Genomic DNA, 23,349 nt, shown 5'->3' with positions numbered 1-23,349 from the left:
TTAAACAGGGGGCAGTTCAGAGGCTATCATTGCTTAAATTTTCTAGCCCTGACTGTCCCAGGGGTATTTTTATCTAAAAAAAAACATTTTTGCCCGGAACTCCGCTTTAACTAAAAGCAAGAAATATAAAAAAAAAAAAAAAGAAAGGTATTCACGTCTATGACATTACAGGAAATTGTGCTACAACATATTTGATTTAAGTGTTTGGATTTAGACTCACTTTAAGCAGACGCAAAGGTAAGAGTGCCATTATGGGTAAAAAATCAATGCACAGCTCATCTTCACCTTGTTAGCAACCCGTCTTACCAATTGAACACTCTCTTTTAAATCATATGCTGAAAAATAAAGTATTACCGTTAGTTTAGAAATATTTTTATATATATATTTTTAAGCAGGATTTTGATTGCCTAAAGAAACTAAAGAAACAAATACAAATAAAAATGTATTAATAAATACAGAACTGCATATTTTTTTGTCTTTTATATCTACCTGGAGTACAGCTTTAAATAAACCTGTAGTGAGATATATAATGAGCCACCATTGATGACTTCCTACTAAAAATACTTGTTGCTTGGCTGTATCTGACTTCAGTGCTTATCCATTGGCTTAGGATAGTGATGGCAAACCTTGGCACCCCAGAGGTTTTGGAACTATATTTCCCATGATGCTCATGCTCTCTACTGTGTAGATGAGCATCATGGGGAAATGTAGTTCCAAAACATCTGGGGTGCCAAGGATCTCCATCACTGGCTTAGGACAAGTATGCAGATTGAAATGTCACTTTAGCATCCAAATTACTTATCTGCATATTTATTCCTCAGAAAACATTAAAGCCACTGGATTAGCATGATAGCCAGGCAAATAGCAAATTCATAAATAAAGCTTAGCAATGTAGTCTCCACATTCTCACAGATTTTTTACCTCTTTCATTTATAGCTTGCATTTCAAGTCTGTGCAAAATAACAAGTTACCATCTTGCTCAAAATAATTGTCTTATTGAAGTTGATAATATTCATGTAATGATGATATGTAAATATATTGCTTTCACACTTTGATATAACAAAATCAAAAACACATTTAATTCATAAATAAACTGTTACATATTAAAAGAGCTCCAAAGGTAATGAATCCACTAAAGCAAAACACCAGGCAAATGTTATTTTTAAAATGTGCTGTGTCAAAAAAACAAAAAATAAAAAACAAATAAAAAAAACAACTGTCCAGATCCAGGTTTGTTGTCATTTCTTAATAATTACAATTTAATTCATGCCAGGAAGTAAAGTTCTCACTAAACTTCTGGCCTGCTGTGGCTATGAGAACTGTGACATGCATAACACAGAAGACATACTGTCATTTATCCTCCATTGCCTGGAGTTCTGCTTTAACTCGGACACAGTGAACATGGAATGTTTTATGTAGGGTTGCATTCACACCTATGCACTTCAGCTCTCATACCTTTATACCTCACATGAACCAAAGCAATTTTTACATTTCAACTATGAATCTTATTCAATGAAAACATTGTAATTACTTAAGATAACAAAATAATAAATACATTGTTTTTTGGGGACAAGCATTGTCTTGCAAAAAATCATTTGTTTTCTATGTAATCTATAAGAAAAAAAAAACTTTATTTTTTTTCATTTGCACAGGTTTTTTTAATATGACACTGAAAAAAATAAATTAATTTTAAAAAAAATGTTCCGTAAAAAAAATAATTAAAAAAAAATTTAGAATAAAAAATGAAAGCTAGGGGGAGAAAGGGAGGAAAGAGTCCATCAGCGCTAATTAGGGTTAACTAAGGGATAATAGGGGTTAAATATGAAAACATTTTATTATAAAAAAAATAAATGTTTGTAAGGTTTTTTTCCGGTGAGGCTGTGTGCAGATTAAAAATTATACTATTGATCTACATATGAATAAAAACACTGTATTATGGAATGACACTTACAGACTGTTTGCAAGGGTTATTTTACACATGAGTGATTGCATTTCGACAGCCACCTCTACTATATAATACACAGTAATTCCTGACTGTTCTTTCTAAAGCTGGAAATTATTGGTAATCGCAGTGGGGGGAGTGGTGGCAGGGGTAGAGGAGTAGGGCATAGGACAGGGGTGTCAAACTCTACTTCCATCGCGGGCTGCATCAGCATTATGGTTTCCCTCGAAGGGCCGGTTATATCTGTAAGATTAAATGTCCAGAGCACCCCATGCCCCTTACACCCCTACATCACAATGCACCCCCTTACCAGAGGGTGGATCTGGGAAGAAGTGCAGGGTCTGGAGGAGAACCAGAGAAGGGATGGAATCAGCTTCCAGAGTCTGCTGAATGCTGAGACCAGGGGAGGCAGAGACAAGGTGGTGTTGCGGCTGCACAGAGAGGTGCAGGATCTGTAGGAGGAGTTCTGCCCTCCTCTCTGATGCGGACTGCTGAGGAGGAGGGGGGGCAAAGACAAGCCTTTCTGCAGCTGCACAGAGTACTGCAGGATCTGGCAAAGGAGTTCTGTCCTCTCAGCTGCCGACTACAGAGAAAAGGTGGGGGCAGAGACAAGGGGGCTGCCACAGCTGCATGAGAGGTGCGAGGGCCACATGAAATGGCCTGGGGGGCCGCATTCGGCCCGCGGGCCTTGTGTTTGACACCTGTGGCATAGGAGGTACATCCCAGATGTTTTTAGGATGTATCTCCTACTGTAAGTTTAGGATTCTGAGATGGAAAGGCATGGTGCATCATTTAGAACATCCTGCTTGCTGCATCTTGCAGTGAATAGTACTTAATATAAAAACATACTGCAATGCATAAAAAGGAAGACGTGGGAATGTAGCATTGTAATGTTTCAACAGTCAGCATTTTTTTTATTTTTTTTCGATATAGTAGGAAAGGGTTAGAACCACTGCAACTAATAACTAATATATTGTTGTCTAAGGCTTAGATTCAATCTCTATTTCTGTTTTTGTGACCATTGCCACAGAACACAAAATTATTGTAACTTGTCGCCAGAACAGGAAGTGAGGGGACAACGTTTCTGGTTACAACTATCTGAAAAAAGATTACTGTGTGTCTCCAAGCGGGAGGTGAAGGCATTCTCCCCATTTCGACATAGGCAGCAAATAAATATGAAAACCAGATAGGAGTTTTAACAATTTTATATTCTATCCAACACTAAGAAAAAAAAATTTGGCTAAAAATAGCTTTAAGCCAAATTACTTAAATCTATTTTTGATAAAACAATTCACACGTTTGCTCAGTCTCTTCACAATGACATCAATGATAGTAAAAATCAGATAGCATGTTTTTTTTATATAGCAAAACAGCACCAGAACCCAAGCTAGAACCTCGCCACCTTGGGTGCTGGCCAGGGAAAGACTAATTATGAAATACAACAATATGCAAAAAAGGTCTGAATCAATTTTTAAGGAGATTGCGGTGGTTTTGTAGTGGAAATCCATGAAATTCAACTGATAGCCCTGAAGGAGCCTAGCAGGTGTTTGAAACAGAAAATAAGTTCTGGGTGCAAAATATTCCCTGCGGCACCCAGCATCATTCAACCCAAAAGACTTGGAACATTCAGTGAGTGCAGGGTGTTATGAACCCACCCTCAGAGGAGACATCACCAACATACAATAACACAGTGAGCGGTGCCTACGTGGACATATCAGCCCTGCACTGCATCATTGAAGACCGTCCACTGCTGAAGAAGATTTGAAAAGGAATAGGACCCGTCGTAGTACTTGAGCAGCCTAAAGACATCAAAAAACTGTAAGTTTACAAAAAAATCTAAATATACAGCTGGTGGGGTGCTTTGGGGAAAAAAAATGGAGGTGGAACGGGGAGCATACAGTTGGCCTAGCATCATTCGACAATATTTATTCTTTTTAAGAGAATTATATACAAATGCTCATTCTTGCCTGTTTTTTCTTTAATAATGAATATTCTTCTACCTATTAAAAGCAAATACATTACAACAATATTTTTATTTTATTTGGACAATTTGTGTTCCAGATTTCCTTTTGCAAACTAATATTTGGTTTAAACTTACCATAGATGGTTTTGTTATTCGGTTACTCGTGCGGGTATCTCAGTGAGCGAGCGAGGGCGGGAGTGCGCCTCCGGCGGTGCGCGCTCGCCCTCCACAGGCGGCTGAGCGAGTGACGTACCCCTACGTTACTTTGCCCAGCAGTGGCTGCCTGCCGCAGTATATATATGCGGTGGGCGGTCGTTATGTGGTTAATTCATTTTATTTTGGCTTGGACCTAGCAATGGGGAAAAAATTGATTTTCTTAAATCATATGATAACCTGTACAATTTGGGTGGGTAGTGCGCCCAATGTGAATATGTAAAATACAATAAGCGCACTACCCACCCAAATTGTACACTTTGTATTGACTGGTTCCTGGTGCCAGTACTGTGGTGCAGCAGCAGGAAGGGAAACACATACTACCTCGGATAGCGCAGGAACCACCCATACATATAAGATCATATGATAACCTACCTAGAGTTATTCAGGGTAACCCCATTTTTTGAGAAGCCCATGCACTTTCTAAAGGTTTGCACATTTTTTTTGGGAGGGGGAGGGGGGGATGTTTTTAAAATTGATCATTATTCAAGATTTTTTACTTCAAATATTTATATTTTATTTATAGAATATATATATATATATATGTATGTAGCATCCTACAGGTAGGTGCTAGGTAAAAGTATAATGGGCCCTGGCTCCTTAACAGCAGGGCCATGATTTCAGCTGGACTGTCATATCTCCCAGGTGTGGTTACTGAGAGGGGAGTCTCCCCACTGGCTCTGTGAGAGGATTCTCATTGGGCAGTGGCCCATTCAGGCTTGTATCTACCCCAGAAGGCAGATTCTGCCGCAGAGAATTTTTGGAGTGGGTATAAGTTTGAGGGGAGCGCATGATGCAGTGTCTTTGGTGGGAAGCAGAGTCCCAGGAGGGAGAGTATGGCTGTCTCTCCTGCTGTCAGAAGGATCGGGTGTCTTTGGTGGCTGCCTGAGTATCCAGAAGAGAGAGCTGAGCTGCAGAGAGGATCCGGTGTGCCGAGCACCAGTGGAGAAAGAGGGGTTCAGTTCCAGGAAAGCCTTCCAAGGTTGTGAGTACTGTGAGCTGCCCCTGGGGTCTGTCTAGTGTAGAGGGGACCACTCCGTCGAAGGTCCCAGGGATCCTAGAGCCTGCAAGTGTAAAGGGGGTTGCCTAGTGAGAGGACCCTGAAGCGTAAAGGGGGTTGCCTAGTGAAAGGACCCTGAAGTGTAAAGGGGGTTGCCTAGTGAAAGGAACCTGAAGTGTAAAGGGGGCTGCCTAGCGAAAGGACCCTGGAAGTGTAGAGGGGGGCGCCAGCGGTTGGGCCCTGAAGAGTTAAGTGTGCAGTGTTAAGAGTTGCAGCAGTACAATCAGTCACAAGGAGCTACCTCAGTCAGTGAAGGGCTGGAGGGAGTCATACACAGGACTTTTGAGCTATACAGAGTGTCAAGAGTCAAGAATCATTACAGTCCATGGATCTTCTGAGTTAACCAAGGAGTTAAAATCGATGTTTCAGCACTTTCAGCAGAATAGTATTTAAAGCGCAAGGAAGCGTTGGCTGGCATTGAGCTGGCATCAGGACAGCGCTAATAGGCATTTTTCTACAAAGTGCCCCAGTTGAACCTAGTTAAGCCAGAGGAGTATCCCACTCATTCCCTTCTCCCATCCCCATTATAAAATAAACAACACAAACCAAAGATACCGGAATGATCATTATCTCATTTCTCACACTTGGGTTTTCAACTTAAATGTGTTGGAAGTGTTTCTGGTAACAATGGCAGACCCAACTCAGGCCCAATACCTGGAAATATTGCTACATATACAGTATATATATTATATTACTTTGTTTTCATGAAGATATTGTAAGTTGATAGAGTTAACTGCAGCCCAAGAAATTGAAATTCCCACCTCGCCTTATTTTCTTTTATTATCAGCTCACTATTAAAAAACACATCTTCATACTACTTTCTTTCATGATTGCATAGTTTATTAACAGATGAAATCAGGAAAAACAGAAATAAAAGTGCCAACATTAACAAACCTCCTTTTTGGAAAATTAGATAAGTCAGCTCTATTTAGAACAGAAAAGTGTTGGTCTAAAGAATTAAAGAATCCCATTAAAGACTGTAATTGCCACATTATTTAAATAGATACAGAAACATAATGAGCTGAGAAATTTGAAGAGAACAATATTATAAAACATTACAGCAAATGTATCTTTGGTACAAAATTCTCCCTAACAATATTTCAGCTTCCACAAGTGAATTACTTTTTTTGAGATTCTTTGACACATATTTTTTTAGGTAAATATAGCAGCAGATTTTTTTTTTTGAGTACACACAGATTTTGCTTTATACACCTGAAGTGCCAGCATGTAGACTCTTTGATCGCTTAGAATCGCGCTGATCCATTCTGGAAGCCCAAAATGAAAGAAAAAGGGGGAAGAAGGCTTCAGATTCCTGGACTGCTGTACCAGCTGTGTGGGCAGTGACAGCTAATCATCCAAGTGCAGCAGGGTCCATGAGGTTGGGTAGGGTGTAGAGTGTTAGCTCACCTTTTTCATTGTATGTGAAAAGGTGAACTTACACTTTAAATGAAACTTGTTACCTAAGAAACATAGAAGTTACCACTGGTGACATCTGCTTCTGAAATGCTAGATGGCTGTCATGCTCATCTCTACATTCAGTACTTTGAGTCACTGACCCAGTACAAGTTATCCCTAACATACTACATGCTATTTTCATAAACAGGCTAGCATTGGCATACCTGAAATTTCACTCATGACAGGGTTTCCTTAACTATTTAAAGCGGATCTAAGCTATTTGAAAAAAATAACTGTGAGCAGGATGGCTGTTTTTTTGCACAAGAGGCATGCCATGTCTCTTTTGCAATAAAATAAATTGAACTGCCTGCTTGCAGTCATCTTTACAATCCACACTGAGCTGCACATGTGCAGTGCAGTATACATTCCAGCTCTGTACCTGTGTGCCGGGATGACTGAATTCCTGTGCATGCATGGGAGTCATGTCATGCTGTGCTGGGCAATAAAGATGGCTGAAGATGGAGGAAGCCAGTGGGAAGATGCCAGCAACAGCAAGGGACCTCATGGGCATTAGACCATTGGACCTAAGTTCAGTATTTGGGAGTTTAGTTCAGTGTTTGCTGATTGCTTCCAGAGCTTATCCCACGGTTAGAAGAAAAACTCTGACGCAACAGCCAAAAGAGAACTGTTAAAGGTATTAAAGTGGGGGATGGTTAGAACCTCTGCCAGGTCTTTGCTCTACCTGCATATTTCTTCAGAGTGATGCAGCATCAGGTTGTTTTAGAGATGAAGTCTACTTTTGTTGATTACTCTGACTCATTTTTTTCTGTTCCTAATCTATATTGGAATAGAACAGGAGAACTTTAGGAAATAAAATGAAGGGGTAGGAAATGTAAAAGCTAAACTCCAGCCACATACAATAAAAAAAATCAATGGTCCATTAAAATATAAAATAACAAAAACAGATTTCTTTCTCTGCATTCAGATCATTACCTACTGAGTATAGCACCAACCGCAGGAGTACGATGTTATGTATAACTAAACAACAGCCTGGGACAGTCAATGCTGGTGGTAAAACCCCCCCATACTGCGGAACAAGTTCAAATATTAGCCTTGCATTTGGGAGTTAGGACATAGAAATGTCCTTCTGGAAATCCTACTTCCTCTTGGTTTTACTTAATGTAAGTTACTGACTGGTTGATAGATCCTGGTAGTCTCCCCAGTTTAAGCCATAAGCTCCACATTGGTCAGTCTGTAAAGGCCTATTTGCCTTGTAGGCAGCTTGTGTTTTTTTTTCCCCTGCATGGGGGCACATATGAACGGCAAACTAAATGGTTTGTGACAGTGTCCCCCTCACGGGTGTGAAGCACCTTGGCTTCAACTGCAGGTGTCCTGCAAATTCCTGGGGCTGAGAGCTGGGATCCCCATTTATCCTTTGCTTCTCTCTGTCTTAAGGGGGGGGTATACTTTTAATAGGGTATATGGAGGTCCCTGGATTCTCCCTTTAGCAAGGTTACTGCTGGGGGTCAGTGTGTTGTTAGAAGTCTGCCCCTTTAATATGTAATTGTATGGCCATTGAGGGAGCTGTGGCTGAGTACTCCATTTTAGTCAATGTGTCATGTATGATGGTGGTCACAGGCTCCTGCAGGAATAGCTGAAGCTGTGGCAGGCTTGTACTCCTGAGTGCTGTACCGCTGAAAAGCAGCTGGGAAACAGTTAGTCCTGCAGTATACATGCTGTTGGCTTTAGGCTCCTCATCTGCATCTGCACACTGTCTCCCTGGCCCTGCCAGACCTGAAACACTCTTTTCTCCACAGCAAGTTGCCTCTACTACACAGCAATTTCCAGCTGCTGCGACCAAGACTGCATTTTCCCTCTGGGATTTAAGAATACAACCATTTGGAGAACTTATTATGCACTGTTACAGCTCAGTGGGTGTTGTTGGGAGCAGCATGTCAGAGAAGGGGGCTCAGGTCTCTGAAGGAAGCCTGCTAGACATATATAGGTGTGATAGTAGCAGAAATAAATGCTTGCGCTAATGAAATCATTTACAGTAATATATTTCTGCTACTATCACACCTATATATGTCTAGGGGTATATATTCAGACATATATGCCTATATATACACCCTATACACATGTTCAGATGTTTTGCCTGCCTCAAAAGAACCCCAAAAAATGCCAAAAAAACGCTTTCAGTTTCAGCTCTGTAGCATGTCCAGAACCATAAAAAAAAAGATCGTTTGTATTAGAAAACTTTAAGCACAGGAATATGGCTTCTCTGCTGTAACACCTTGCCGGTTTAATAGCAGGCATTTTTTTGGGTTCTTTGCAGTCAGGAAAAACATCTGAACTTGTGTATAGTGGTACTGTGCACAAGTTCTGATGTTTTGCCTGCCTCCAAAACCCCCCAAAAAATGCCAGCAAAAACACACCTGGGCATTTTTTTTTTTGACGCTAGCGTTTTTTTTGGCATTTTTTGGGGTTCTTTTGAGGCAGGCAAAACATCTGAACTTGTGTATAGTGGTACTGTGCACAAGTTCTGATGTTTTGCCTGCCTCCAAAACCCCCCAAAAAATGCCAGCAAAAACACACCTGGGCATTTTTTTTTTGACGCTAGCGTTTTTTTGGCATTTTTTGGGGTTCTTTTGAGGCAGGCAAAACATCTGAACTTGTGTATAGTGGTACTGTGCACAAGTTCTGATGTTTTGCCTGCCTCCAAAACCCCCCAAAAAATGCCAGCAAAAACACACCTGGGCATCTTTTTTTTTTGACGCTATCGTTTTTTTGGCATTTTTTGGGGTTCTTTTGAGGCAGGCAAAACATCTGAACTTGTGTATAGTGGTACTGTGCACAAGTTCTGATGTTTTGCCTGCCTCCAAAACCCCCCAAAAAATGCCAGCAAAAACACACCTGGGCATCTTTTTTTTTTGACGCTAGCGTTTTTTTGGCATTTTTTGGGGTTCTTTTGAGGCAGGCAAAACATCTGAACATGTGTATAGGGGGTATATATAGGCATATATGTCTGAATATATACCCCTAGACATATATAGGTGTGATAGTAGCAGAAATATATTACTGTAAATGATTTCATTAGCGCAAGCATTTATTTCTGCTACTATCACACCTATATATGTCTAGGGGTATATATTCAGACATATATGTCTATATATTCCCCCTATACACATATTCAGATGTCATGTCTGACATCAAACATGTCCTCAAAAAAGCACTGGCAGTGGCAGCCCCTGCAGCATTAAAAAATGCTTGCTGGTGAGAAGCCACATGCCTGTCCCGAAGCAACACAGAGAAATGATCATTTCTCTATAGCGGTCACCCTGCTATGGAAGGGTTTTGTCACCCTGCCATAGCAGTCACTGTCAGTTAACCCTACACTACACTACGGTCCCCTGACACTTAACACTTTCCCTACAGAAACTAAATTTTTGAAGCTAACTTAAGTGTAAAGGAGCACTCTAACTACACTAGATATCCCTTTCCTCACACTAAAAATAGCTAAATGACACTTTTAAAGTAAAATTAACAGAACTGCTTCCACTCTCTTCCATGTCCAGTATAACAATGCTGGGAATATGGCGGGGGCGATCTTATATACTGGGGGGCGTATTCACTAATGATTGGTCTAGGGACCCCCTAGTCACTCCAATCACATTCCTAGCATTCTCCTGCCCCCTCAATTGGCTTTTGCTAATGGTTCTGGTCCAATCACGGGCTTTTAAAGCCCATTTCCTGAAGCATTGCATTTTGGGCGGTTCTGGTTGCCGAATTCCGAACTTTTTGGGCAAAAAGTTCTAAATTCGGCCGAACCTCGAACACCCAATGTTCGGGCCGAACCGATGGTGGACCCGAACCGTTCAATCATCCCTACTCATACGTGCTCTCACCTAACTCTTCCCTTCCTGTATCTCTTGACCAGGCCATAGAGATCCATAATGCAGATTCGTATCCAGTTGCTATTGGATACCCGCTGCTAGGGAGGGAACCAGGACATCAACACGCTCACACCTGGAGGGCCTATCACCTTACCAGGTACCACGCCTAATGACTGGTTGCTTGTACCTTGTTTCTTTACTTAGTTATCTATGGCAACTGCACACCTCTTCTTGTCTTGCTGAGTTAACCCTTTTGTAGTAGTGTTACTTCATACCCTGTAGTGCTTTACAAACCCCAGTCCTTTGGAATACACCAGAACCAACATGCATTCCTTAGAGTAACCTCAGACCAGGCCTATAATGGTTATAACTTTACTGAACATGATGTTGCATACAGTTCAATAAGTACAACGTGCTGTCTCTGATCCTAACTAGAGTAATGCAGTGGCCCAGGCTTACCTCCATGGGGTGAGAGCCCATTATATCATTTTCCATGGCTTGGATGTCTTCCAAAATTCCAGGTTCCTTCAGCAGCACCAGGATGAGACAGCAACACCAGAACCCACTGGTACCCTCTCCAGCTCCTGGACCTTAGCCACTCTTGTTTTTATAGCACAGGTGGGCTGGCTGGGATCAAAAGCCTGGGAACTGAGCTAAAACAATTAACTCCATCCTCAGCCTGGGCCAGCTGCTGGCTTACTAGTACAACCTGCCTACACAAGAGTCTGGCAGAGAAACAAATTTCACATATTTAGGGGGATTTGGCAGCACAGGACTCAAGATCCTTGTTCTCTAGGCTATGTCACGATCTCGAGTCAGGCTCAGAGACCAGTAGCTATAGCAGTAGAAAGGTACTTACTAGCCAACAATGCAGGTATAGAAGCAGGTCACCCTGGCTCACCCGGGGTATAAGTACTAATCAGTATTCACCAGAGCTCCTGATGGTAGAGATGGATTTTACTGCGTGTTAGTACCAGATCACCGTCTTCAGGATAACCCAACCAGGAGGTGAGCAAGCCGGGAACTAGTAAAAGATTAGGTAGGTAGGTATGGATAAGCAGGAGCGTAGTCAATATACAAGTCAAAGGTTGGTAACGATAGGTTACAGTTTGGGATTAAGCAGAAGTGTGGCCGGGGAACAAGTCAAACGTAATTAAAGAAGGGTAGTGAAGATACAGACAGCAGCCACAGTGACAAGAGTGAGATATTGGCCGAGGAGAGCACAATAATCTGGAAAACAGGAAGTGCAGAGACATGGCATAAATCAGGAAGTTCATAGGAGTAGCAAAGAGTTCAAGGTTTAGCAGAAAATAAGACACAAGAAAATGGAACAGACAGGGTGCTATCCAGCAACTCAGGTAGCTCGGAGAGAGGAGTTACTAACAGGCACAGCAGAGGTCCTAGGATCAAGTCCAGGCCCTGACAGGCTATCAGCCTCAGCTGTGGTCATCCAAAGGTTGCAGTGGTACAAATGTTAGTTTACTTGTACAGCACAACAGTTTATCTATCACAAAAGTTCAGTAAATATTACAATAAAGCTCATTTTAGGGCACAAAACTCAATTTATTACATAATTAGTAGAATTTAAAGAAGTACAGTCAAAGCTCATTAGGCTGTACTTCTCCCATGGATCACAAGAGTGCAGTTAGTTTCGCACTCCTGTAACCTGTTTTCAGCAGACAGCGGGCTGACGTCGCAGAGACAGTCCAGGCTCGGGAAGGAACGCAACCATATGGTCGAAATCCGCCCAGAACCCTGAAAAAAACACCCAACTCAGCTTCTTGGCAAGTCAGTGAGAGCCTGAGCTGGCCACTCCTGCCCCTCCACAGCTCAGCACTCTAGTGAGCAGGTGGGGAGGGGGGAAGAGCAGAGAGTTGCTGATTGACAGTCACTAGCTCTTCCCCCAGGGAGCCCTGAGAACTAAGTGTTTGATTGCTTGGTTCTCAGTGTTAAAGCTGACGGGGAACAGATGCAGCATCCGACCGATGCTGCATCCAGCTAGGTAAGTATGAATTAAAAAACAAACAAACACTCTTTTACAGAAAAGGTTGTGCTGAGTCAAAAAAATACCCAACTTGTCAAACCTTAAAAATGTGGGTGCCCATGAAACAGCAGCAAATGTCAGTACACTAAATTTTCCATGGGCAACATTTTAAAGCCCCTACAGGTCATGAGTTTAGAGTTAACTGTGATTAATGGCCCTAGAATTATTTCTCTCACCACTCTCAATCCAGCATGCACAATAAAAAAGTAACGTGTAGCGCAATCAATGTTTATGTACATAGTTGCTCCTGATGCATGTGTTTTTGTTGATATGTGCATTTATGTGAGGGCTTATAGTTACCTAATCACGTCTACCTGACAGCCAACACTCAGCTTGTCAGATTTACACACAAAGAAGAGTAGGGGGAGATTTACTAAAACTGGTGCACACAAAATCTTGTGCAGCTGTGCAGAGTAATCAATCAGCTTCCAGGTTCTATTGTCAAAGCTTAATTGAACACCGCACGTGGGCAGCCCTTTTCACTGCAACCTACTGAACAACCAATTTCCAGCTGTAAAAAATTAGACCAAAGATACCTGTAAAAAAGTATACCAAACTCATGACAGCCATGAGCTTGTTTTAACCACTTCAGTCCAAAACATTTTTATACCTGGTTAAAGGAATTTGAAAAATACCAGACTTAGTAGCTGGATCACAAGGAGAAAATAAAGGGAAAAAAAGCTAAATAAAATATGCAGCCACCATATTTAGGGATTTGTAAGCTGCAGTGCAAAAATGTGTTTGTTTTTAGGTTTAATTTGGAGTACATATTTTTCATCGTGCGAGTCCCTAGGGACATGCCCTTGTGCTTTTTCTGTTGCCCATGTCCTATCTTTTTCTCCAGCATGCAGCAGAGCAGCAGTTGGCCTTAGGCACAATAAGGATCAGAACAAGTATCAGTGTTGGCGGTCTTATTTTCATGTCCTCTGGCATTGCTACTGCTGCACCCTTATTCAGAGTGTTGAAGGTTTGGATGGGGCTTAGGGCTCACTAAGGTATATTAACATGAGGGTATGGAGGAAGTATAGGAGTCTGCATACAGGCTGTGGTGGGCCAAAGCACGTAGAATGAACAGCACAGAAGATTTCTGTGCACACAGTTGACACCCGACAGCATGCGACAGAGGAGGCGATTGGAAGGCAGATCAACAAGGGGGCACTTAAACAAGAAAGGGCTGTCCCTGTCCCTCCTCCACGGAGTTCTGTCCCTCCTCCATAGGAACCTCTCCCTATGCTAGACCACCTGTCCCTAGCCAACTGGAGTTCTATCCCAGACCTATTCTGAGTTCCCTTTTTTATATAATTTGTTTAGCAGAGGACGGTACTCTTCAGAAAAGCCTGGGAAAACCTGACCAGCAGAGTTAACCCTTGCTTACCAAACTGCCCTATTAACTAGAGAGTGTGACTTACTAAGTAACTAAATAGCACTATAACACCTCAGTAAGCACCTGCTTACACACATGGTGCTCTTCCAGTCAGACCACTGTTGTTGTCGTTGGACATAAACCTGGTATTGTCAGCTCTCTCTTGCCCTACAAGTCACCATTTTTGATCCTTCATAAGGATAATGTTGCCCTTCATCCGAGACTCTATTTTGTGCCGAATGTTCTATCAACTTTCTACATAAATTAAGACAATGTGGTTCCAAGGTTCTGAGCCAAAACAGCCCACATTAAGGAAGGTGCCTTACCTTCTTTGGATGTAATCAGGGTGGATTTAAAGTTCACTCTTTTCAGGCAGAATTTAACTTTTTATAATAAATAGAAGCCTTTTTTATTGTCCTTTTTGCCCAGCAACCTCAATGCTGTTATCTGTCACTCATCCATGGAAGATTTACATTTTCACTGTTTGAATTCTGTTAGAATTTTTTTTCTTTTTCAATTTTACTTTCAATAGTTTTTATTGAAATTTTCAAATGTAAAACAAAATAGAGCAAAACAGAAGGTACATTGGAGTACAACATATGATAAGATAACTATGAAGTACCATGGAGGTAACAATTTACAGAACAGGAGTGAATATCAGAAAGTTGTTATCACTGTTAGAATTTTTTAAAATGCTTTTTGCTTCTGTCACTTCCAGTGGATCATCTCTCATCATGCACTGCCTTAGTGAATCACAGAATAAGCATGTATTATCAGTCTGGCCCAAACTTCCCCCACCGCCTCTTGTTTTATTTTATGGGTCTCTGTTTTATTTATAGGGTCCTCCTATTCCATAGTTTTAGTAAATCTACAGTAAATGTACAGAGATTGTGTAATCAGATTGCATAGTGTATAGCCATCTTTATACAAGTACATTCAGTAGGAAAGAGTGGACAAAAAAAACTCAGCTGTCAATCACCGTCACATCTCCACATAGTGGGAACTCACATTCCCGCACGCATTCCTTTTTTGGGGGGTTTTGGATCATTTCCATTCATCATACATAGGGCAGCCCATTGCCTTGAATGGGCTGCCGTACGTGCGACAAACACCCGAAGGAAGTTCCAGAACATTTTTAGAGTGGAGCGTGGCACGTTTATTACTGTGTATTTGTTTCACAGCAGACACATGCCTGCTACCCATGCTTGGGGTGCCATTAACATGTATTTGTCCTGCAGGTGCTGATGTGCATTTGCAGTGTGTTTCCAAAACGTGTGGCAAAGCGCGCATTTTTTGTGTGGTTTGCTGTTTTCGGAAACACACAGATGTGAACGGTGCTGCATTGCTTTGTGTAAACACACCAATTTCACTTTCAGGCCCCATTCACAGTTAATGTAGCAGGACCGCAGATTTTGTGGCTAATTTTTCCAGTAACACACATAGGACAGCCTATTGATTATAATGAGCTGCCCTACATGTGGCAAAGTAACTCATGGGACATTTTGGCGTTTTGCAGTTTACATGTTTTTTAATGTGCATTTTGCTGCGTTTGTTGCTTGTTTTTTCATGTAGCAAAATGTGTGTTTGCTTTTGCGTTTGGGGTGCTGTTAACAATTAATGGCACTGAAAGAGCGACTAGTTAATTTTAGGTGTATAACCTCTGTACAATCTCCTTTAGATTTACCAAAACTATGTATTAAGATGATACACCTATATATTTAGTCACCCTGTATCCAATCAGGAAGACTTTTGCACTATATAGTTGATGGTAAATCTAAAGGAGATTGTACAATAAGATTGTATAGTGTATGGTGAGCTTTACAGACTTCCAGTGACACCCTTCTCCTAGTTTCATTACTACAGCTCTACTGCCCATAGGCTCCTATGTGATTACTCAGCTCCTGCAAACTCTGCCAAATGATCTATCCAAGATGAAGGAGCAAAAAAAAAATGGTCACTGGCTGTGTATTTATTGAGAACAGATAATGATATATAGACTGATAATGATCTTGTGAGCTGTTGGAAATCATGGGACCTTATAGCTGTGAGGTTATTTTTGAACTTGTATACTTTTTGTTCTTACCTGCAATTCCAGCGCTATTAATGTTATGTACACTTTGTACTCCCTTCAATAAAAAATATTGAACAAGAAATCATAGAGCCCCATACAGTTTTCCTGACAGGCCCTCCCCCAGCCATGCCTACACCCCCCCCCCCCCCGGATGAAGTGTAACAGTGACACTGACTTTATCTGCCTATGCCCCAAAAGTTACTGTTTCCACATCCTGGGCCCCTCTGTTGATCTGATGGGGCCCAGGGAAATGTAATTTATACTCTGGTAAAACAGTAGGAGTGCCCATGTGGAAGAAAAATATATTTCCAATATATTTAGGGAAAACATTTTAGAAATATATTGAATATGGCCATAATTGTAGCATTTCAAATATATTTACAATATATTTGGGAAAATAAATTAAAAATGTTTTTTTTAAATATATTTTAAATATATTTTTCTTCCATGTGGGTGGGACTAGTACAATCCATTTATTAATTTAGGCAGAGATGAACAATAAAGCTGCCCTGGGTCCCCCTATTTAGTTGATGGGGTCTGGGCCCAGTATAGAAGGATTAGTTGTACTGCCTTATCCATACCTCCCAACTATCTGAGATGGGAATGAGGGAAACCTATCAGAAAAATATGTAGGCTAGGACACACTCCCTACCATGCCTCTGTAGCACCCTCCAAGGTAGGTGCTAGGTAAAGTATAGTGGGCCTTGTCTGCTTTTCAGCATGGCCATAATTTTCAGCTAGGCTGACTTGTGTTCCCAGGTGTGCCTGTTGAGTTGCAGAGTCTCCCCACTGTGTCCCAATGAGGGCTCTCATTGGGCAGTGTAGGAAACCTGACCAATAGCACACCAGGGCTTGTATCCATCCTGAAAGGGCTGATTCTGCCGCAGAGCATTCTGGGAAGGGGTATAAGTCTGTGGGGAGCACATGACAGGTGGTCTTTGGCAGGAAGTAGAGTCAGGAAGAATCGGGTATCCCAGGCGGCTTGGCTGAGGGCATACAGGGCTGAGCTGCAGGAAGGATCCAGTATGCTGAGGACCAGCGAAGCTGTGGGGTTAGAGTTCCAGGAAAGCATTCTGAGTCCTGAGTACTGTGAACTGTCCCTGGGGGGTCTGCCTAGTCAGAGGGGACCACTCCGGAGAAGGTCAGAGGGATCCAGGAGCTAGCTTGCCGGTGGAGAAATAGAGTAAAGGGGGTGCCAGAGTTTAACGCTGAAGAGTAAAAGGGGGTGCCAGCGGTTGGGCCCTGAAGTGTACAGTGTTACAATGTTGAGAGTAGCAGCAGTATCTACAAGAGGCTACCTAAGTCGGGACTGGAGGAAGCAGTGTCAAGGACTTTTGAGCTAACCAGAGTGACAGAATTCAGTTTTCATTACAGTACAGCAAGTCAGTGATTTCATGCGCCAGCAAACGTTGGTCAGCATTCAGCCGGCATCAAGACAGCGCTGAAAGGCATTTTTCTTCAAAGTGTCCCGATTTGTACCTAGTTGAGCCAGAGGAGTATTCCACTCATTACCTTCTGCCATCCCCATATAAAATAAACAAAACAAAGATGCCGGACTGTTCATTGTCTCAGATCTCACACTTGGGCAATCAGCTTAAATGTGATTTTGGTGTTAACAGTAACAATGGCAGACCCACATCAGGCCCAATGCCTGGAAATCCTGCTACACCCCCTTAAAAGAGAATTGTACAAAAAAAAAAAAAAAAAAATTAGTTAAACCCACAAGTTCTTTTGTACCACTGCTATTCCTTTATTTTCACTTTTGGAATTTACAAATGCAGCAATTTAGAAATTGGATTAAAGGTTTAGCACTGGGAAACACTTTTTGATAGGTAAGTAGTGCATTTTATATACAACTTTATAGATCAGAGCAAAATAAGGGACTAATGAGGAGGAAAGAGGGGCAGAGGGACTTTGTTCCAAAATCAGGGACAGTCCCTCAAAATCAGGGAGCTATGTCTTATCAGCAGCCCTGTGTGTGAGCATAGGAGGGGGCGGGGTGGAAGCAATCTCCTGGAGGAGGGCATGTGCACGGTGTGTGTTAATGAGGTCAGCTAATAAACTAGTTCCTTCTACTGGTTTTCATGTCCTAAATACCAAGTTTAGGTTGTGTAACCTTTCTTTTCTGCAACAGAGGCACAATGATGGTATATTGGTAGATAGGGGAGCAGAAATTTAGAAATAAAAAATAAAAAGTTGAATTTAGCGTTTAAATGTCATGCCTGGATTATGTAAATTATATTCCTTGTTCATGGTTGTAGGGAGTTTATGTAAGGGTCTTGCAGCATCAACTGCTACTATTTCATGCTGGATCTGACAAACTAGGTTTACTCTCTGTATGCTGTCGTGGAGAGTAGTGAATATTGGGTAATTACTGTAGCAATCAGCACTGTTCAAAGCAACTAATACCTTACCTCTCAGTAATTCATTTATTTCATTGCTGAAAATCCCACATTCAATCCAGTCATCAGTATTCGTGACATGGTCAAACGCTGTTAGGCCTTCATTATCCTGATGTTTCAAACTGGCTTCTTTAAAGAAGAATATAATCACCAAAAATGTAACACAAGCAGGCACTCAAAGCTGAGTTAATTAATTTGTGTATGTTTAACATTGATTATCATTCTGGCTGAGGCTTTTGCAGTAGAAAACCAGACTGTGGCATATGTATTGTGCAATATGTGTTTAATGAGTGTTAAAGAATTCACGTGTACATTAATGTGCCAAGTCAATTTTAATCTGTGTAGGATACTTTGAGCATTACGTTCTTGTTACTACCAAAATAGAATTTTATAACGAGCAAACAGTCCCCATGCATATAGTTTAATTGTTATTTTAGGAAGAAACTTGATTTTATACTAACAGACAACAGCAGCAGTAAGTCATGCACTAGTACTATTAATAGACGCTATAAAGTAATAATAAAAACAACACCGCATACACCTGAGTAAACAAAATTAATATACACAGACACTTCACTGCATTTACTTTCTTTTGGCACTTCAAATAAAGATAATATAAAAGGACACAAAACTCCTAAAAAAAAAAAAAAAGAGAAATAGTGAAATGAAAAGCAAATTTTGGTCAAACATAAGGGTTGGCAGTCAGCTTGAGGACATACCAACAAGACTTATGTCAGCCTTGGCCAGTGACACAGGTTGTTGCATCCAACAAGCGTGACCATGCTGTGCTTGAGACAATGATCTATTTGTTCTGTTAGGAAATACTTGCAGGTCAAGAATTACTGTATTTCAATGGCATTTAGGGACATTTTGCATACATTTTTATGAAGCCTTATCTAGAATGGCAGGACCAATATCTAAGCTTCATGGAGCTTTTGTGTCCTGGGACTGAGTTTATATGTTCAAACGCAAAGAAACTATTGGATGGCGCAGTGTCTAGATTCATACAGTGGAGTTGATTTACTAAAGGCAAATAGATTTTTTTTTTTTTTTGCAAAGGAATTTTCCCCAGAGTTTAGTGAATGAGTTGAAACTCTGTTGACTTCCATCATCCAATTGTGTGAGAAAAAGGTGCACCATGGGGTGGCAGCCAGTAACCACACAGGGGTTGATTTATTAAAGACAAATAGACTGTGTACTTTGCAAAGTGCAGTTGCACTCTGCAAGTGCAGTTGCTCCAGAGCATAGTAAATGGAGTAAAGCTTCACTTTGTAAAGAATCCCCAATCACGTGCAAGGAAAATAAAAATAGAAAAATTGCATTTTTGCTTGCACATGATTGGATTATGAAAGTCAGCAGAGCTTCTGCTCATTTACTAAGCTCTGGAGCAACTGCACTTGAAGAGTGCAACTGCACTTTGCAAAGTGCACAGTCTATTAGCCTTTAGTAAATCAACCCCACAGAGTCCAAGTCAGGTAACAAAGTTATATTGTGGAAAAGGTTTAAATGCAACTTATTCAGACTCGGCGAGTAGGCTAGGCACACCCATCCGGAGCCACTTATGAACAGTTACAGCAGTCTGAAAACTTAAAGATGCCAACAGCGTCTACAACAATGAGCCGAATGTAGCCTGGCCAGACCACACCCAAAGGGGAGGCTTCCTGAAGAGAGGGAGATGTAGTCCCTGCACTCAACCTACTCATCTGGGACCTATCCCTACTGAGCACTATTCCTGTCATACGGGGATCATGTCCTTATGCTAGCATTTCACAAAAAGTGCTCCAAACCCAGGAGTCTTGAATAGATCCTGCCCGACCCAAGATGGCTGCTGGAGTCACATGGAGCGCCAGCATCCAATCGGGATGCTATCTACCTATGACCACAGGAAGTCATAGAGGAACTAACTTCCTCACAACTTCCTTCCCTTTCTGCATTGCCACTTCAGTCGAGCACCATCTGCAGAGGGGAGTACAGACTTCATCTTCTTACACACGAGTGCAAGCAAAAATGTGTTTTCCTTGTACATGAATTGGTATTCTTTGTGAAGTGAAATTTCTCCACATTCATTAAACTCTGGGGACATTTCCCTTGCAAAGTGCAACTTCCATTGCAAAGTGAAAGGCCTATTTGCCTTTAGTAAATTACCCCAGTGTGCTGCCTAACTTTGAGTCAGTGGTAGACACTGAGTTGACTGCACATTCTGCCGAATCTTGCTGATGCTCCATGTACAATATATACATACTCTAGGCATATAAAGTATTTGTTATATGACACTATAAGAGCCAAATTTCCCCCTTTTCCCAATCATATTTTACATTTTACTGAAGCAATCACCCCAGTAAAACCCTTGTTGGCATCACCAACAATTCTGGCATAACATTTTGACATTATCAGTTGCAATGGGACATGCTGATTGAGGTCTGTTGTCTCTACAAAAAGGCCAAAGTAATAATGGGTGGAAATAAAGTTCCTCGTCGTGTGTCCCCTTCTGCACCCACCTCCCCTTGTTCATTTGGATGCCAGGGGCAGAGTGCAGTAAACACCGACAGCATGTCTACTCTTTGTGTACAGGATTCTATAGACAACAGATACAACACTGAAATTTAAGGCTGATGCCACTTCCTGATTGTTCCACATATTAGGCATATACTTTTTATGTACTACAGCTCAGAAATCTTCACAGTCTGAGAACTTACTAATAGGTTAATCCAAAATTTAGTGAAAATATAATACCTATAAAATCACACCTAGTGCCTAAAATCAATCTATTGTATAAAACAAAAAGCTGCCACTATTTAATTATGAATAAAATCCAACATGTAAGGAAAAAATGTAGTCCATAATAAATATTGGGCAGAATCTGCCACAACAATAGTACAGTAATCCCCCGCTACATCGCGGTTCAGTTTTTGCGGTCCCGGTAATTCGCGGTTTTTTTTGTAATGTTATTTTACTATATAAATCATTAAAAATGAAAGATTTTTGTGTTTTTCATAGCTTTTGCTCTGTCTCTAAGTATTTTTTATGTGTTTAAATGAGTTTCTATTGTTTTAAAAGTGTGTTTAAAGACCTTAAAATGCTTCTACACGTACAGTGACAGTAAAAAAATCATGCCTACAATGCATTTTAATAGGGTTTTTCTATTTCGCGGAATTTCACTTTTCGCGGCTGGGTCCGGAACGTAACCCCCGCAATGGAGGGGGGTTTACTGTAGCGCTAAAATTCATGCATCAAGTAAGATGTAAAATAGAACAAAAATATAGTGCACTGAAGTAGTCCACCAGATGAGTATATAGTATTATTAAGTAACTAGACATTAAGCCCGTTAAATTAACGGGCGCTAGAACATATGTGGTCAAACATTTTTTCTAACAACGCGAGAGACGCATGACGTAGCCAGCTCTGCGCATAGCATCCCTGTTGCCCTAGCAACATCGGGGACACGCGCAGAGCTGACCGAGCGGCTCTCGCGTGCGAGAGCGCACCCGCCGCGTGCCTGCGCACACCCACCGCTTCAAGAGTTTGGCCCGGCCACCCGAAGTCTCTGCGCTCCAAGTCCCAATGGCTGTCCGTGGGGCACATGCGCAGTAGCGCAATCCCACGGACACAGGGACTTGACTCAGAGACACTTGTACTTTATATAGTAAGATATATATAATTATATGGGGGGGCAATAAGAGTTTCTGATAGAAGAGCCCAGGGGTGATCCTCATTAAGAATTTAGGATCAGAGGTGCCAGGTCAACAGTGTGATCAGAGGCAGAAGAGCTGACACGTCAGCCAAGCCAGTGCTGCCCCTTCCAGCAGGGGTCGCTGTGGAGCCTGGAATGCAGAGGGGAGCGGGATGGACACATACACGCCGCATTGTGCCGGAGCGGGTGCCCCATGCAGGAACAAACTCCCCCCCTCCGGAGGAGTGCAGGCTGGGGAGGAGGTGCATGGAATTTCTGCGGGGGGAGGGAGACTCCTACCTCAAACATGAGCCCTTTGAGGACGCAGATGCTGAAGAAGAAGCCGATGTCCGCATGGTTGTGGATGACGAACTCCTGGCTGAAGATGGGGTAAGTTTTCCTCCTTCTGAAAAGCCACCTCTGGAGAGCCGACCGCAGACATTCCAACCTGCAAAAACTCATTTCAGGGAGGTGCCCCACCCATGCACGCCACGCCCCCCCCCCCCAATGCACCCCCCCCCCTTCCCAATTTAACACAACCAGAGAATAATTAAATAAAATGTAATTAGTATACCTGGTCACTGGTGCTGGCCTGGTTACTGGTGCTGGCAATGGTCACTGGTGCTGGTACTGGCCTGGTCATTTGTTGGTACTGGTCACAGGTGCTGGTCACTAGCTGTTACTGGTCACAGGTGCTGGTCACTTGCTTTTACTGGTCACTGGTACTGGTCACAGGTGCTGGTCACTTGCTGGTACTGGTCACAGGTGCTGGTCACTTGCTGGTACTGGTCACTGGTGCTGGTCACTTGCTGGTACTGGTCACAGGTGCTGGTCACTTGCTGGTACTGGTCACTTGCTGGTACTGGTCACAGGTGTTGATCACTTGCTGGTACTGGTCACAGGTGCTGGTCACTTGCTGGTACTGGTCACAGGTGCTGGTCACTTGCTGGCACTGGTCACAGGTGCTGGTCACTTGCTGGCACTGGTCACATGTGCTGGTACTGGCCACTGGTGCTGGTCACTTGCTGGTACTGGCCACTGGTGCTGGTCACTTGCTGGTACTGGTCACAGGTGCTGGTCACTTGCTGGTACTGGTCACTGGTGCTGGTCACTTGCTGGTACTGGTCACAGGTGCTGGTCACTTGCTGGTACTGGTCACTGGTGCTGGTCACTTGCTGGTACTGGTCATAGGTGCTGGTCACTTGCTGGTACTGGTCACAGGTGCTGGTCACTTGCAGGTACTGGTCACTGGTGCTGGTCACTTGCTGGTACTGGTCACTGGTGCTGGTCACAGGTGCTGGTCACTTACTGGTACTGGTCACAGGTGCTGGTC

At 42.2% G+C, this 23,349-nt stretch overlaps 1 protein-coding gene across 1 annotated transcript in view; it reads right to left on the bottom strand.

The window, feature by feature from the left end:
- Positions 1 to 249: 249 nt before the first annotated feature.
- Positions 250 to 23,349, bottom strand: part of LOC309552612 (uncharacterized protein) — a gene marked incomplete at both ends in the record, with an annotated part of 398,170 nt that continues 375,070 nt past the window's right edge. The window contains 2 exons of the mRNA XM_082253553.1: positions 250 to 335; positions 18,359 to 18,475. Coding sequence (XP_082109679.1) covers positions 250 to 335; positions 18,359 to 18,475 — 203 coding nt within the window. The remainder of the gene's footprint in view (positions 336 to 18,358; positions 18,476 to 23,349) is intronic.

The sequence above is a fragment of the Pelophylax lessonae genome (genome assembly GCF_965119305.1).
Source record: "Pelophylax lessonae genome assembly, chromosome: 4".
Taxonomy (NCBI): Eukaryota; Metazoa; Chordata; class Amphibia; order Anura; family Ranidae; genus Pelophylax; species Pelophylax lessonae.
This window is presented reverse-complemented; position numbering and strand designations above follow the sequence as displayed.